Source organism: Myotis brandtii, unplaced genomic scaffold, assembly GCF_000412655.1.
Source record: "Myotis brandtii unplaced genomic scaffold, ASM41265v1 scaffold523, whole genome shotgun sequence".
NCBI classification, from domain to species: Eukaryota; Metazoa; Chordata; class Mammalia; order Chiroptera; family Vespertilionidae; genus Myotis; species Myotis brandtii.
In genome coordinates, this window is record NW_005369902.1 from 2,839,474 (window position 1) to 2,857,823 (window position 18,350).

The window sequence follows — 18,350 nt, forward strand, 5'->3', positions numbered from 1 at the left end:
AAAATGAAAAGGCAACCAAATGAATGGGGGAAAATCTTTGCAAATCATGTATCTTATAAGGGGTTAATATCCAAAATATATGAAGAACCCATGTAATTCAACAGCAAAAACGAACAAAAACAAAACCCCCCACAAACACTAATTTAAAAAAGAGCAGAAGATCTGAACAAACATTTTTCCAAAGAGGACATACATATGGCCAACAGGTACATGAAAAGATACTCAATTTCACTAATCATCAGGAAAATACAAGTCAAGACCTCAATGAGATATCACCTCATATCTATTAGAATGGCTAATATAAAAAAGAAAAGAAATAACAAATGTTGGCAAGGAAGTGGAGAAAAGGGAATCCTTGCACTAGTATATTGATGGTGGGACTGTAAATGGTGCAGCTACTATGGAAAACAGTAAGGAGGTTCCTTAATAAATTCAAATTAGAACTACCACATGGTCTAGAAATTCCACTTCTGGGGCCCTGGCTGGTGTGGTTCAGTGGACAGAGCGTTGGCCTGCGGACTGAAGAGTCCCGGTTCGATTCTGGTCAAGGGCACATGCCCGGGTGGCGAGCTTGATCTCCAGTAGGGGGCATGCATGAGGCAGCCAATCTAGGATTCTCTCTCATCATTGATGTTTCTATCTCTCTCCCTCTCCCTTCCTCTCTGAAATAAATTTAAAAATTTTTATATCTATCTATATCTCTATCTATCTATATCTATATTAATTCCACTTCTGGGTATTTATCCAAAGAAAATAAAACCACTAACTTGAAAATATATATGCACCCCCATGTTCACTGCATGATTTTTAATAGCCAAGCCCTATCTGGTTTGGCTCAATGGATAGAGCGTTGGCCTGCGGACTGAAGGGTCCCGGGTTCGATTCCGGTCAAGGGCACATGCCCAGATTGTGGGCTCGATCCCCAGTAGGGGGCGTGCAGGAGGCAGCCACTCAATGATTCTTTCTCATCATTGATGTTTCAATCTCTCTCTCTTTCTCCCTTCCTGTCTGAAATCAATAAAAATAAAAATAAAGGATAAGGAAACTCAGGACAGAACCTTGGGATGTGCCGACACTTCATGGGTTGAGCGGAGGTAGAACAGCCAGGAAGAGACTGAGAAAGTAGGCAGCAGGATAGGAAATTCAGCGACTTGTGCTGCCTGCCAAGACAATGGGGTGAGGGACATTTTATTGGCCCCAATACTCAAGACAGCTTAATCAAGGCATTTTTTCCAAACACCTGGGGAAAAGAAAACCCTGGCTGTCACCCATGCCTCTCCAGCTTGCCCAGATGCAATGGTGCAGCTCTGCTCAAGTGTAGAAGGGGTAGAAGCTTGCCACCCTGTGGTGCTTGCGGTGGGAAAAAGATTTCCTATTGGGGAAGGAGGAAGGTGAAATAACACCCTCCCAGGACAGAGCTCAGTGAATGTGCACAATGATCCTACTCTTCATTCTATAGAGAGAAAAACAGAGCCAGAAAAAGCAAGTAATTTTCACAGTGAATGTGGCCAAGTTGGGATTCAAACTTGGGTTTTAGCTCTTAAGTCCATGTGTTTCTACTCTACCTGTAACCCAGTGAATTCCCAATACCTCTAAGAGCTCACTTAGTTTTCAGGGCTGCTAGCCAGTGTTTCCACAATGGCTGCAGTGACTGAGTCCAGTTGCTTCTCAAGAAAGGGTTGCATAAATCAAGAAAAATCAAGTTAGACACAAGCAAGATAGCTATGTACCCGCCCTGGGTCCTTGAGGCAGGAGTGTGGCAGGTGGGGCAAAGATCTGAGCCTCAGTAAGGCACAGCCAGGCAGGATGGAGACTCGTTGGCTACCCTAGGTTCAATTTCTCAGGGACAGGGGAAAGGGCAATTTGCCAAGACCTGTGTTGTACGTCAATCTTCTACTTACAAACCTTTAACGGAATCTCTAGAGTCAAGAAGATGGTCTCTGGACAAAGCACAGGTGAGGGCAGGAATGCCATGCTGAGAACAGGGGCAGGAAGCAGACAGGTGCAGCCTCAACACCAAGATGCAGTTCCTGGAAACTGGCAGCCTGGCCTTGATCTCCTGAGACTCAGAGGAGAGGGTTTAAGAGCAGGGGAGCATCTACAAAGCGCTTAACAGTGAACAAGGTGCATCTTTAGGGCTGAAGGACTTGACTAGAGTGTAGTATATGGGAGAGTGCAGACTTGGCGACAAAGAAATTCTGGGGCCAGGTCTGCAGGGTCTGGTAAACCACCTTAAGATTTAAATTTTGGTGCTGGCTTTGGCAGCACATATAATAAAATTGAAAGGTTTGAATAAAATTGAAAGATTTACAAGTGAAAAGGAAAGACATTAGTTCTTTTTTAAAAAAATAAAAATTATACTTATGGCCCAGCTGTGTGACTCAGTGGTTGGGCATTGACCTATGAACCAGGAGGTCACAGTTCCATTCCCGGTCAGGGCACATTCCCCGGGCTGTGGGCTTGATCTCCAGTAGGGGGCATGCAGGAGGCAGCTGATCAATGATTCTCTCTCATCATTGATGTTTCTCTCTCTCCCTTCCTCTCTAAAATCAATAAAAATATATTTCAAAAAAATCAAAATAAGACTATACTGCGACAAGTGGAAATTACATGACATTCAAATTTCAGTGCTTATAAGTAAAGTTTTATTGACATGCAGTCAGGTGCCGGTATGGCTCAGTTGGCTGGGTGTTGTTCTGTGCACTGAAATGTTGCTGGTTTGATTCCCAGTCAGGGTACATGCCCAGGATGCAGGGCACGCAGGAGGCAGCCGATCGATGTTTCGCTCTCCCTTTCCCTTCCTCTCTCTCTAAAAATCAATTAAAAAGGGGGCGGGCTGGAGGAGGTCAATGGGGGAAAAAAGGGGACATATGTAATACTTTCAACAATAAAGAATTTAAAAAAATAAAAATTTAAAAAATCAATTAAAAAAAAGAAATGCAGCCAGACTTATTTGCTGACATGGTGTCTGTGACTCCTTTCTCATGGACAGAATTGAGTAGCTGCAAGTCTCTAATGTTTAGTATCTGACCCTTTACAGAGAAAGTCCGCAACCCATAAGTTACTACATTACAGCATATACACCCGTATCATTCCAATAAACACTTGCAAGGATTATTTGATTATAAAAGACTTATATGTAAGCCAGGAACAGGAAAATGCTGGAGGAGGAAAATGTGTCCTTGTGGCATCTGGGTTCTTCAGTGTATGAAGACAACACTGGCAATTCCTCTTGGGTGTGCATCAATATGCAGCTTCCAAACCCAGAAGTAATGGCAATGTCTGTTTCACTGTCTGACTTCTCCAAGTGTCTCTGCTGAAGGAGAAAATGAAACCAACAGACCAAACACTATCATTGGAAAATACAGCTAGAACCAGACGGCCCTGTACAGTTAGTGTTTCCTAAGGATGTCAAAATCTCGCCTTCTCATAAGGTGCCCACACTTTCTGAATTGAAAATAACTGGAACAAATGGTCTGACAAGTGTGGGTGTACCATGGGGCCGAAGGGACAGTGTTTGAATTTGGGACGTACTAGAGAAATCTGACATACACTACTGTGATACTCACAGGTGGAGACTTCCATAGAGCGGAGGGCCAGACAGGTTAACAGACATTTGCTCTCACCGATGGAGACTTTTGATTGCGTTATAAGAATTACTTGCTAAGCTTAGATGTTTTAATAAGTGGGCTACTGGGGCTGTGAATCTGGGGGGGGGGTCGTCAAGGTTTTTGGAGTGAGGCTACCTGTGTGGAGCATTCTCATACTCTAAACATAAATTTAGTTTCTTGACATGTGATATTTCTCAAAAAGTATCTAGCCCCCAATGAACTTCCTACAAAACACATGGGACTATTAAAAATTAAAGGATGGCCCTAGCCGGGTTTGCTCAGTGGATAGAGCATCAGCCTGAGGACTGAAGGGTCCTGGGTTCAATTTCAGTCAAGGGCACATGCCCGGGTTGTGGGCTTGATCCCCAACAGAGGGTGCACAGGATACAGCCAATCAATGATTCTCTCTCATCATGGATGTTTCTAGCTCTTTCTCCCTTCCTCTCTGAAATCAATAAAAATAAAAATATATTTTAAAAAATTTTAAGGGATGAGAACCAAACAATGAATGCATCAATAAGTGGAACAACAAAAATCCATGTTTCTCTTCCTAAAATCAACCAATAAAAAAATGAAATAAAAAATAAAAATGAAAGAACAATGACAAATAAATGTTATTGAAAATTAGGTCACATACTCATTTTGAGGAGTTGTGCATATTTTTATATTGACTATTATTAGGTCAAATCAAACAAAAGGGCATCAAAGCTAACACCAGGTCCATTCTGAGGACTATTTAAGGAAGATTATGCTCCACCCAGAGTCTGAGCCCTTACCCGTTTCCCCGCTGCTATTCATTGTTCAGTTGCCTTCCCTGAGGTCAGAAAACTGGCCCATCAGTCCACTGTCATTTTGGTGCCTGCCCCTGACAGGTGATGCACATACGTGCGCAGCCCTCCTCCCGCTTCCTTCAGAGGCCGTGTCAGAATGGTTATGTGCTCCCCAAGCCCCTGACAGCAGAACCTACTCCCATTGCAGCATTTCTAAGCCCCACAATGTGGGCTATTGCTGTTTTTGGTCAAATGTGAAAGAGAAAGCTATATGAATGGAAAGAAACGGTAGACTTTGATGTGCTCAGTAATGCTAAGCTATTCCATTATGCCACAGGACTGCAAACCTTCAAAGCGATGTTTCTTCACATGACTGCCTCACTATTCATTAAAATGTTATAGCAAACATCCTCAGAATTGTCCATTTAAAAGATAATGTAATTGGTGCAAAGTGAAAGATCTCCTATCTTCAAGTTTCCATTTCCTTAGTACTCCTACGGCTTGCATACTCTGAGTAAATGTTAAAGCTGGGAGAATCCTATTACTGCATTTATTCACGTAACTCCCTGCATTACCGAGTCTCTAAAGTGGATGTGAAATGAAAAATATCCGCATGAACCTGTAGGTTAAAGAGGAGACACTGGTGAGCATTCCCTCTGCAAACCTGCCCTGTCTGGCCTCACTGAAGCAGAGGAGGCTGCTAGGCTGAGCGGGGAGACCTAGGGCACTGCCTGTCTGTCTTCTGTGAATCGGACATTTAAACTTTCAAATAAAAAGACTAAGAGAGAAAAATCTAAATAAGTAATACAACACTTTCTACCTCTTGGCAAACTACCTTCTTGCCCCTGTTTCTCACAAATGCAACAATTTATAAGGAATATTCATGGTTTAGTCTGAAGAGGGAAGAACTTGGAAGGGAAGAATTAACTGTCATTGGAAGCTGTGTAACTGACAAATTTATTTGGTAAATGGAATTCTCTCAGAAAATAATGCAAATGAGAAGTTGCCAGATTTTACTTAATTTTCCTTTTCCTCAAGTTGGGAATAAAATGGGGGAGGGGAGTACACAAGTACATAGGGCACATATTATTTACAAGGCTACAGCCAGTAAATTATGCTGCTAGTAGCTGCTCAAGAAGTGTGTCCTTCAGAGGAAAGGCAAGGGAGGGTGAGTGGGAAGAGATCAATGAACTTGTATGCATATATGCATAACCTGTGGACACAGACAAAGGGGTGGTGAGGGTCTGGGGGAGGTTAATGGGGGGAAAAGGAGGACCCTAGACCTATGTGATACTTTCAATAATAAAGATTAAAAAAAAAGAGAAGTGTGATCTTATGAGAAAACATTTCTCAGAAGAGCAAAGGGGGAAAGTCCACGCTAAAGGAGAAAATAAACATGTGAATTATAGTAGAAACAACACTAGTGAAGTGTGTGCAGAGGAAAACAACAATCTAGTCTTTGATTTCCTATTATACACACAAATCATACTTGTCTTTTTTCCTAATGAGTATTATATTTTTATATATAATGAGTACTTTCAAGGTAGGAAGATAGAAAGCACAGGATTTCACTTACATCTATACAGGAATATTTACTTTGTAAGACACAAAACCCAGGATCACAGTACACAGTGGTCATTTATTTAAATACTTGAAAAGGTCAATGATGGAAAAAATAGGTTTATCATGAGAGTTTATATTCATTAGACTTATTTTACCATTTAAAAAAGTGCTGCTTCTAGGTTATCCCAGACAGACATAGAACACTTCATGATACATGCAGCTGCTGAATCACTAGGACAGACACAGCCCTTGTAGAATGATTTACACTTTGGGAGGAAATTCAATTGTTGCAGTGGTGACTGTTTATTTGAACTAAAAACATTGATAATATACAAATCTTTTTTCTCATTTGATTGAAAGGGCTATAAAATTCAACATCCTGACAAAGGAAGCAACATAATCGCGCAGGTAACACCTCTAATTGCCTTTAGCTCCTCCTTCCTTAAAGCTCCTCACACTCAGTTATACAATTGTCTAGCTAGCCAGGTGGCTTCCAGGCTGGCCTACCCAAGTGACTGAAAGAAGGTTGTGCTGGTAAGCTGACAATGACTTGTTTGTTTTTACAAACGGAGAGAAAGTGGTAAATTGTGCCTCCGGTACTTGAAGGACCCAAAGATCATTCGGAGTAAGTGTAAATAAATAAGTGATCCATGAGTAAATACAATCTCTGAACTGACTTAAGCCTAGGAGAGTGAGCCAACTGAGCACTAACAATACCATGTAGAAACATCTAGAAATATCATTTCTAGAACTCAGTTTGGGAGACCATATCTTGCCTGAATATGTACATTATTTACAAAACATTCCCTTTTGGCCTCTGGAATTTAGCCACTTTAGTCTGGCTGTTAAGCTGTTTCTTTCCATATGCTAGCCCATACTGCAGTTACAATTGTTGTTAAAATACTCTTATGCACGAATTACAAATAATTAATAAAGTAACTCTGCATGTATAAATATGTCAATATTTCTAGCAGAATTTAAAGCATTCAGAATGTACATAAAAGTATTTGTTTTTGGTAGGGGCCAGTATTTTTTTGTTTTAAATCATCGCTGTTTCAATAATGCTTTGTACATGGCAAAGCCCAAAACGGCAAAAACAGTAGCACCAAAACTTGCTCGAAGCCAAAACGTGGAACTCTTGAGGTCAGCTTGTGTCACGTGCCTGTAGTCAGAAAATATAATTAATGTTGAAAACATGATTAGTATGAAAACACCAGTATTAACAGTCTACTTTTAGGGAAGTATTAGCACACTTGTCAGGCTAATTGCATACGGTAATGCTTAACCAAAAACATTTATCAGTATAGCCACATATACATTGCTTAGTTGATCATTATCTTGCAATGTGGACATCAATAAAAATAACTGTCTTTACAATGAACTATGATTTGAGAGTAAACAACATTTAAATTTTTATACATTTTCTTCACATGGGAAATGGAGAACTTAGACAAATCATGTACCACTTTTTAATACCACCATGGTCCTTCAAAATGAAAGGAACTTAATGTGCAATTTTGAGTCCCCAGGAATTGAAAGCTATCTTGTAAGCAGTTAAGCGACAAGTGACAATACTTTTCTAAGAGCAATGCTTAAAGTCAACTTTGGAAATACTGAGCCCCATAAAAATTTACCCAAAAAATAGCAAAGGGGGTGGGGAAGATTTACCAGTTTGCATTAATTTGGTTAATGCTGATTAAAGAAAGGAAAACAAACAAACTCTGGTATTAGTCAGACAGGCAGTGACAATGGTATCAACTAAAGGACATAGTGTAACATGATGGAATGAAAAGTAAATGATGTAAAAAAAAAAAAAAAGCCGTATTATGCATGACAAGAACAGGGACAGCCTGTACCACAAACTGAGTTTGTGAGCATGCTCAGTTAATAACACTGCTAAGCACCCTCAAGAGTCTCAAGTATGACAGCTTACCATGAAGAGGATAAAGCTTTAAAGCAAAGGTTGGAACATTTTATTCAAGCGTCACTGAAGTTTTAGTTAAGTGAACACAATTGAGGTGATGTAGAATTAAGAGCTTAGAGAGACTGTCTAGTTCAGGTTATTTTACAACTAAGTTAAACAAACAGGTTTGAAGCAAAAATCATACATCATCAAAAGACCAAGACACTGTTACATGCAAAAGAGTTAAGAGCCAAGAAGAGAAATTGTATAAAACTACTGTGCCTCAGTAAAAGACAAAGAGTGATCAGATTAGTTATCACAAAATGCAATCTGTACATTCCTGGAAACAAGACTATACTACAATCCAGAGCGCTCCATGCTTGGCACCCTGCAAAACAACACTCAGCACTCCGGTTTCTTATCCTCCCCAGTTTCTATTTAAAAAAAAATCACTCCTTACATAATTATTATTTTGCAAAGCAAAGTGATAACACAGATTCATTCCACCTTTCGAATTAGTCCTTTCAACAGGCAATGTTTTATTTATTGATTTGTTTGTTTAAAGTTAGGGAGGAGACTACTTAGGTTTGAGTTTTTCCAGCTGGAAAAACTCCAACAAGGCCAACAACCCACTGCTTGTGGGAAATGTTACCTGGCTTCAAGAAAAAGTGGACCATGGGATGACTCCATGAAGATGGAATCTTCAACAGAGCTGACGGCGTGCACCTGGTGAGTAATACTGCCTTCGTCGTCTGCTAACAGCATGGCACCCCACTCAGCTACCCGGGCTCTTAACCTTTTATACACATGCACACAGTTTGCGGTTCACAGCAGAGCTCACAAAAGAAGGAGACTGAAAATAACGTCTCTCAATTAAACAGCCCACACAGAAATTGAGTTGCCACCTTATATGATACATCTTATGCTTTCTATATTTAAAATAAATGTATTCTATAGCAAATTGCAAAACTTAAAAAAAATCTATCTATATGTACTCTTTAAAATACTCGCATAATAGGCAAGGAAACCTAAGGCTGTAATATATATTCTCTACATATCCCTCAGAGGCTGATCTTGGTATATCCAAAACACTAAGGGAAGCCCTTGAAACCAATACCCTAAGCCAGCAGTCACCAACTGGTGGTCCGTGGACCACTGGTGGTCCGTGAGGTCTGAAAGGTTGGTAACCGCTGCCCTAAGCAGTACCTGACAACATGTGGTGGCCATAAGTATTCATTCAAAATGAGGCTAACAACTATTAATCAGAAGGTTTATAGATGTTTCTAATTTCAGACTACCAAAACCTACAAAATACATCTGTGAAAAATTGAGTCCAACATTCCAAATTCATAGACTGTTATGATCCTATGATGAAGGTTTCAAAGTTTACAATTCCAAGTCAATAGAGATGTACAGAATTTAAAGTGAGAACATAGGTTAAATGTGCATTAGAGCTTTTGCTTCAAGCTTTGGTGTTTGTGTGATTTTTGTGCATTTTCACTGATGGAGGATTTTTCTAAAATTTTTTACATTTATTTTTTAACTTAGGGAGAGAAAGGGGTTAGGATTAAAGCTAGCTGCAATCACATTAAAATCAGTCAAAATAATTTCTCATAAATATTCAAGTATAGAAGCTTATGAACATAGCTCCTTTTGTTGTATTTTAAGAAAGTAATACCATTAAAAAAATAATGTATTCTGACTGACTTTATTGCTTAGTTTTCTTTTGCATTTTCAGATAGTAATTATTTTCCCCAAGCTGTAGTATAACCTTCAATAGGCAAACAGTTCATATTTATATACAAACAACATAGATACATGCTCAAGATATAGCTAGTTAAAAATTGAAGGCAACTATTAACTCAAAATATATTTTAATGATTCCATTAATGTTACAGTAGTTGTTTCAGGCACTTTTAGACATGGAAAATCACACTTCTAGACACAGAAAGCTACTTGGAGAACTATTTCATGCCTTTGCCATGTGCATTTAAAATCAGCACCAACAAGGCTCTATTTACAGAACAGAAAGCATTTCTAATGGATGGCACATTTGTTGTTGCTTAGGTAACTGAAACATCTGAATAAAGAATAGTGCCATCTTGCGCTGGCTGGCGGGCTCACTGGTTAGTGTCATCCTGTGAACCGAAGGGTCGCAGGTTCGATCCCTGATCGAGGTGTGTACGTGAGGCAACCAATGGATGATTTTTTTCTCACATTGATGATTCTCTCTCTCTCTCTCATCAATGAAAAATATATCCTTGGGTGAGGATTAACATTTGAAAAAACAAACAAAAAAAGAAGAGTGCCATCTTAATTGTATTTCATAAGTATTAAGAACTGAGTCATGCTTCTCATTTTAGGTCTCAAGTAGAAGCAGAATAACAGTTTCATAAAGCTGCCTCCCAATTCATTTCTAAATTCAAGCAAAAATAATTCTTCCATAATTCAAAAGTATAATTCTTTCAAAATGACTCACATAAAATATCTTAGAATTATAATATATCGTGTCTTATTGCATACTTCTTCTTTCTTCTTAAAGTATTTTAGTATTAAAAAGGTAATATATGCTCATTGTAAGATATGTGCAAAATAAAGTAGGGGAAAAAATCAACGACAGTCCTATCACTTAAGAAAGTGGTTGGCAAACTCATTAGTCAACAGAACCAAATATCAACAGTACAACGATTGAAATTTCTTTTGAGAGCCAAATTTTTAAAACTTAAACTATATAGGTAGGCACACTGTTATTAACTTAATTAGGGTACTCCTAAGGCTTAGGAAGAGCCACACTCAAGGGGCCAAAGAGCCGCATGTAGCTCGAGAGCCGCAGTTTGCCGACCATGGAGTCCTAAGGCAACTAATTAAAATTTGGGGCATTTCTTTTTAGACTTTTTCTATGTATTTCTTTTTAAAAAAAAAATATTTTTATTGATTTCAGAGAGGAAGGGAGAGGGAGAGAGAGAAACATCAATGATGAGAGAGAATCATTGATCGGCTGCCTCCAGCACACCCCACACTGGGGATCGAGCCTGCAACCTGGGCATATGCCCTGTCCAGGAATTGGACCGTGACCTCCTGATTCATAGATGGAGACTCAACCACTGGGCCATGCCAGCCAGGCTCTATGTATTTCTTACACAGCTGCAAACACAATGTGTATAGTTTATATAATGTTATATCCTTAAAAAAAAACTATTATGTAAGGACTTTTCCATATATTATAGAAACATAATTTTAAATAGCTACATTATATTCCATTATCCTAATGGTGGCTATTCTCGATTTACTGGTGACTATAAGTAAAGTGATGAATAACTTTCTACATAAGATTTCTCTCTATATTTAGGATAGTTTCCCAAGATGAATATTACAGGGTTAAAAAATGTGTGTGTGCAAGTGTGTGTATAAAGGTTCTTTTTTTTTTTTTTTTTAAAATCTATTGCTATGCCAGAATCATTACATTTTCCTACTCTATTTGGAATAAGATCATTTAGTTCAGCAGTATCTCTTTTAGAACATAAGAAATGATGACTAACTGCTGAAATATAACTTTAATCAATCATTTGAAGCTTATCAGAGCTTTCAAGTTCGTAGGTGGATGCTGGCTTTGTATCTGAGAAGTGCTGAAGGCACATATGTCCATCAGATGACAAACACTTCTTGACACAGATGTGGGAGCCAATCACTATATTTGGGCTTGGGTATTATTAAGGCTGCTACTTAATAAGGCAGAGAGAAGGAAATGTTTCAAAATTCAGGCAATAAAGAGTTAAATTAAGAATTTTCTTTGTGGCCCTAGCCAGGATTTTCTTTGTGGCACTGAGCCTAGGTTTGGCTCAGTGGACCAAGGGTCCTGGGTTCAATTCCAATCAAGGGCATGCACCTTGGTTGAAGGCTCCTCCCTGGCCTGGGCCCTGGTTGGGGCATGTGCAGGAGGCAACCAATTGATGCGTTTCTCTCACATTGATGTTTCTTTCTGTTTTTCCCTCTCTCTTCCACTCTCTCTAAAAGGTCAATGGAAAAAATATCCTCGGGTGAAAAAAAAAAAAAAAAAGAATTCTCTTTGTGAAGAGTCACACCAGGCATATAACAGAGTGACCAAAATTCTCAAGTACCTCTGCACAGAATGCCTTAAAGCAGGCATAATACAAGATGCTTTTGATTAACTCTGCAATTTGTGGTGAATATAAGAAAAAGACTCAAAATCTTTATTGGTTAAATGTATTGAACAAATAATAAAAAAGGAAATGTTATCAATTGCAATATTTAGAAACATAAAATAATCAAATCCCAAAGGGTTCAATGGCATTAAACCCATTTTAGCTACTCTCATAGGGTATGTTTAATTGTTTTTATGTGTCACAGGACTTTATATATCTGGGATATGGAAACTATATTAAAGAGATCTAAAAATCTGCAAAAATTAGAATGTGAGGAAGGGGGAGAATTCAGTGAGATCAGATATCGATTAACCATGTCTTGGGTTGCAAACTATTATGCAGAGGACAGAACAGTATAGTAGAACATACTGAAAAGCGACAAAGCTAAGACACTGTAGGAAGAGTAGTTCTACCCAGACTTTTTATCAGGCCTCCCTAAAGCTTGTCAGAAACAAATTTGAATTTCCTATTTTTAATTTTTGTCACTCATCATTTTATCCTTTCCAAATACAACTCAGAGGTGTACAAATGCACTAATGTGAATGATCTTCTAATTTTATAATTCTATCCATCTATGTATCTCAGGTATGGAGTTTTAAGTTAATACTTTGAAACAGCCTATATAATGGTCATGCATGTAACCTAAAGTTACTAGGGCTCATACGTATCATATATAGCTTTTTGCTATTTCAATTACCTAACCCAAGTTAAAAACTGTATTGAGGTCACCAAAACTATAATTAAGTTTTCTGTTTTTAATAAGTCACATAAAAAAAATTCCAAACCTCCCTGCTTTTATTCCTCTCAATGCTTCTTCCTGGTGAAGTATTTTTTAAATATTTGTTTCTAATAAAAATGCTTGTATTGTTAATAATAATTTTAATAATGACAATTTTCCTGATTGAATTAGTAGGCATGAATATTCTAATAAGATATTTCTCAAAATAGGTTAAAAGATCAAAATATAGTATGTATCCAACAAAGATGAATTATAGCACAAAAGTCATAAGAAAACTGTTAACTGAGCATGCCTAAATAGTAACACACTTTGGAAAAGGACATAGGTGTGCATTAATGTCAAAAAATGCTTTACCAAGCATTAGAATAAAAATTTAGATGATCATAGGTACATGGGAATATGCCATGGGAAACATAATATATATGATAACTACTGATACTTAAAGATTAGTACAGGCAAACTCCACTTTGTGTGCTCTTTAATATACTAACCAAATGGCAAAAATATTTTAAATTATATGCAGCAGCAGCTTACTTAATGAGAATCTACAACATGATCTCCTGTATAATTTTAACTATGATAAGTATCCAAATCCAAAGAAAAGCCTTGTAAGGACTTTCATACAAAGGAATATGGAAGTTTCATATAAAACTAAATGCAGGACAGACTTCCTTTCATACAATATGTTACTATAACATAATATCCTAAGAATTCTTACAGTCCCAACAGAATCTCTACAACATTAAGATTTCTAGGAACCTATCCTCTTCATAAAGCAATCCTATGAAAAGGTAGTTAATTTTGGTATGACGAAAGTAAAATTATTTCTTAAAAAGGGGGGGTTCTTACATTAAATAACATAATTTTAAATTATGTAAAAGAGGAAATTGAAGTTAGGTGATTATTAAAGCAATATGGGCAAATGAAGTAAGTCATTAACGAATGGCTTAAGTGTCATATACACCCAATTTTAAAAATACATTAAAAAATAGGGCAAAAAATACAATGGATATGACTGTCCGTCATATCTTTGAGTCTCTGGAAATAGGGTGAACTATCCACGTGGTTGCTAAAGTAAAATGCTGCTACTGAGCTTAAGAAGTAACATGAGACTAGCCGGTTTGACTCAGTGAATAGAGTGTTGGCCTGTGGAATGAAGGGTCCCTGGTTCGATTCCAGTCAAGGGTACATGCTTGGGTTGTGGGCTCGATCCCCAGTAGGGGGCGTGCAGGAGGCAGCCGATAGATGATCCTCTCTCATCATTGATGTTTCTATCTCTCCCTCTCCCTTCCTCTCTGAAATCAATAAAAATATGAACAAATAATTTAGATGGCTAGTGCAAATAATAAAATGGAATAAAAGAAATCCTAAATCCAAAGTAAACATCAAAGAAAATCTCACCAAAACAATAAATTGTAAAATAAACCACTTTGGTTGAATTATAGGGTAGGATGAGTGGGTACAGACAGAAAACTAGCTGGGAAAGAGATTGAGAGTTAAAAAATGACTAAATGGCACCGACAAACAAATGAAAATGAACACTAAAGGAAGGGACACATTAAAGTTCAGAGCACTCCATAGTATAGTAACACCTTCATACAAAGTAGGAGTGTCTGAAGTCAGAATAATAAATAATAAAGTAAAATCCTGGGTAGTTCAAACCAACAATCAAGCTCACCTCTACATAATCATTTAATACTTTCACATTAAAAAGTATTTAAAAATAAAAATGTAATCAAAAGATATTTTCCCCCAGTAACATGATTTACACTGATATGAAAGCATTACCAAAGATTAAAATAATCTGACCACATTAATCATGCTCCAAATGTATTTAAATAAAAATAATTCTAGTTATTCATAAATTATTCTAAAGAAAAACATACACTTATCCAGACCTAAAGGGTGAGCCTGTAATTACCAAAGTTACATGTCAAACACATAGTTTAACACTTGTCTCACATGTTGAAATCACTATACATTCAATTAAATTGGGAAAAAATTTTCATTACTATTTTCTACTTAAAATCTGTACTGCCAGTTAATAAGGTCCAAAAAAGACAAACTTTACTGGTCAAAAACACATAGCTAGGGAAAAGATGGACAATTTCAGAAATGAATCTATTAAACTTGTGTAAGTATAAAAGAATTAATAGGCTTAAATCCTCTCATGGTGAGGTTCTAGCACTTCCTTTTTTGGCATTGGACTATGGTCACTGAAAATATAACCAAAGTATAAGAAAAAATATTTTGAACAACATAATATTTAGAAAGGTACTTAAGGGTAGGTCCATTATCTTCTTCTTCTTCTTCTTCATATTTTGCCCCAGCTCAGAGCAGATCCTATCCAAAGCAGGTACTTAAATTAAGTATTTAAATAAATAAAAGGGAGGGGTTTGAGATAAAGGGAGTATGTGGTCTCAAACATGCGTTATCTCTGGAAGTTATTTCTAGTTCAGGGATCGAAATTTTTATCTGCACAATAAAACTGTGCTAATTTGAGATCAACCTACATGTACCAATATTTGTCTATCAATTTTTTTGCAGAAATTTGATGAAACTTTTTGCTTAAATCAAAAATTTAAAACTGCTCTTTTAAAGTTCCAAATAAAAAACTAGGCATGGCAGATTTATAAAACCAAAGACTTAAGAGTTAGTATTGAGTGAGAATCCCTACTAAATTACAGTGAAAAGTTCTTAAATGACTTGTATTCAATTAATCATTATGTAACATTAAGATATACCTAGCCTGGCAAACCAATGGTGACCAACCACCAAAGATGCCAAAACCTGAGAAATACTAGGATAAGGTGATTCCATTCTCACCCCATCGCCCTGCAACTTTTTCAAATTTTACACGAGAAAGGAGTAAAATGGGGAAGGGGAAGGAGGGTTAAGAGACATTTTCATTTCTTAGGTGTACTTTGTTGTGCGTATACCTACATTTTTACAACTAAGTCATATCTTAAGACTGAGGTTGCAAACTGGTGGCCTGTAAACAGGTTTTTTTTTTCTGATTTGTACTTTTAAAATTTGCTATTTAAATAACAGAAAACTTCACATAAAAACCCTGATTTCCAGTCTCATAGAATCAGAACACCTGGCAACACCAATAACAAAAGTCCAGAACTGAGTTGTGGGGGCCTCTTTTAGACAGGGCCTGTCATAGTCCCCACCTCTCTTATTTTTTAAACTTGGTCACCTTCATTCATTTACATTTTCTATCTAGATCTTGTAGGCACTTCATTTGGGCCTCTACTCCCACCAACTTTATTTACATCCTTTTGTAAACCAGAAGAAACTTTAATATACAACTTTTAAATTTCTATGAAATAAATTATTGAAATACTATCAGGGATCAGGAAGGAGTTCTTTAAAGGTTTCCTTCCTCTTCTTTTCCATTCCTTCCATTCTTGATTATCAGGTATCAGTGATGTATTGCAACATCACCATTAAATTATTTCTTATAAATAAATATGAAAAAATGTACTGATTTCTGCTCGAGGATCACTGTATAGGATAATATACTATGAGCAAGCTTATCCAATAATGCACACCCAACCTATTTCATTTGGAAGCTGATCTAAGAATAAAATTGTCATTAAGGAGCAGACAATAAATTAATCTGCAATTCTGGACAATCAAGGATTTCTAGAATAAATAAAATAGATGGTTTGTGATCAGCAATTACTAGGTGCCAAGGTAGGTTCACCAAGAATAAAACACCAAATAGATGTCACTTCCTATTTAGATGAAATTACCATGCTGGTAGATGAGAGGAATGTGGTAGAGAGTATATGTTTATTTTTAAAAAGCCCTCCATGAACTCTCTCATAAGATAATAAGATAAACTATAGACTGGATAATAAAATATTTTTAACTGACAAAATAATCTTTCTCCAAGAAGTCTGAACCTATGTTGCTGAGAAGAGTCCTCTAGTGGAGTGCTATAGGGCTTGCATGCTTTTTTTTTTTAGCACTCTCTCTAATCTCTGGGTATTGGACATTATTTTATATCAACAACTGGAAAGATAAAGAAGACATATTTGCAAATAACACAATGTTGAGAGAGATATATAGTGGGACAAATGACAAAATAATGTTTGAAATGACTGAGCTAGAACAAATGGATAAAAAAGAATATGACATTTAATAGAGATACATATGTACCTGCAATTAGATTCAAAGAGTCAACTAAAAATGGCAAATACACAATAAGAGAGGAGTGGACACTGCCTTAATAGCACTTCATATGAAAAAAAAATCTGATTTCAATTAACCCCAAGATTAAAATGCATCAACAGTGGGATGGGGCTGCTAAAACGTTAACTCATGCAGTAGACAGGTGCTCTCTTAACCATGAAACACGTCTGACCACTGTTCTGGACTAGTCAGGTCACACCTGGAGCACTGGTCCCCATTCTCAGCGGCACCTTTTAAGAGGTACTCTAAAAACCTAAGGGGCTTTGAGATGAGGACAACCAGGAATGATGAAGTCACTAAACCATCTAATTTAAGAAAAGGCTGAAAGAAATGGGGATGTTCTACCTGGAGAAGAGAAAATTAGGGGAGACATGATGGTCGTCTTCAAATGTCTGAAGGATTGCTATGTTGAAGAGGGAGTAGAATAGTCGTATGTTGTTCTAAAGGGCAGAACTAAAACTAAAGGAAAGAAAGTTATAGGGAAATCATTTTAGTTAAAAACAAAATAAATAAAAAAAAAATAAAAAGCCCTCTCCAATGAGGAAAGCCACCAGCAGACAAACAGCACGCTCTCAGGAAGACTTGCAGAAAAGCATTCTAATGGGAGGTTAGGCCAGAAGAACGTTAGAATCCCTTCCACCTCTACCATGTCCAAATCAGAGCTCCTGAACGTTGAGGTTTGAACTAGCCTGCAGTTCCTCAGACAGGCGCAATGAGAGAATCTGCACTGCTACTTTAGGAGGTGCCATTCACGGGACAGAGGCAGTACTTGACCACCAAATGGGTGTGGGGATCCCTTCAAAGCAGGCACCTGAGATGGCTGCATTCTTACTCAGAGCTGCCAGTGCTCAAAGCCTCCCCAAAGCTCCTTTAGAAAGATTTCAAAGTCCGTTTCTGGCTCACATAAGCTACAGTCTCCCTGTTTCATAGCCACACCTACTATATTGCTGGTAGACACAAACTATCCTGCTCATCTGGTATAGTCAGAGCCTAGCCCTCAGCAAAAGTCCAATGGTAAACAAATTAACTGACCCATTTCTCATCCAAGTCTACTGAGCTTGATCATCTGTCTTAATCAAGGCCAGTTCCCAATGACATTTGAATGAGTTCAAAATCCTAATTCATCCTTAGACACATAAAAATTTAACATTAGATATAAATTAATATTACATAGGCTCTTAAATGCTCACAAAATGTAAAATAAATCTGAACAAAGGAAGCATGACCAGAATAAGAATATAACCCCCCAAATTCATTGCTTTGAGGGAAGGCATATATCCTATTTTTCTTTCATTTTTCAAAGCATATTACTTTCTAGGCATATGTCATGTTTTGGACTCATTTATAAAGACCTCAAAAACTAGTACTATAGATCTCTTTTTCTTTTCCATACTCCTT

The 18,350-nt window shown here is 37.4% G+C and overlaps 1 protein-coding gene across 8 annotated transcripts in view; it reads right to left on the minus strand.

Annotated features, from left to right (window-relative positions):
- Positions 1-6,000: 6,000 nt before the first annotated feature.
- Positions 6,001-18,350, minus strand: part of RHOT1 (ras homolog family member T1) — a 44,157-nt gene continuing 31,807 nt past the window's right edge. For 4 of the 8 annotated variants that reach the window (XM_014548865.1, XM_014548863.1, XM_014548864.1 and 1 more), the window contains one exon: positions 6,001-7,106. In XM_014548865.1, coding sequence (XP_014404351.1) covers positions 6,989-7,106 — 118 coding nt within the window. In that variant the 3' untranslated portion in view covers positions 6,001-6,988. Of the gene's footprint in view, positions 7,107-8,499; positions 8,644-17,297; positions 17,412-18,350 lie in introns of those variants that run through there. The other 4 variants (XM_014548861.1, XM_014548860.1, XR_001364278.1 and 1 more) reach the window with 3 other exon arrangements.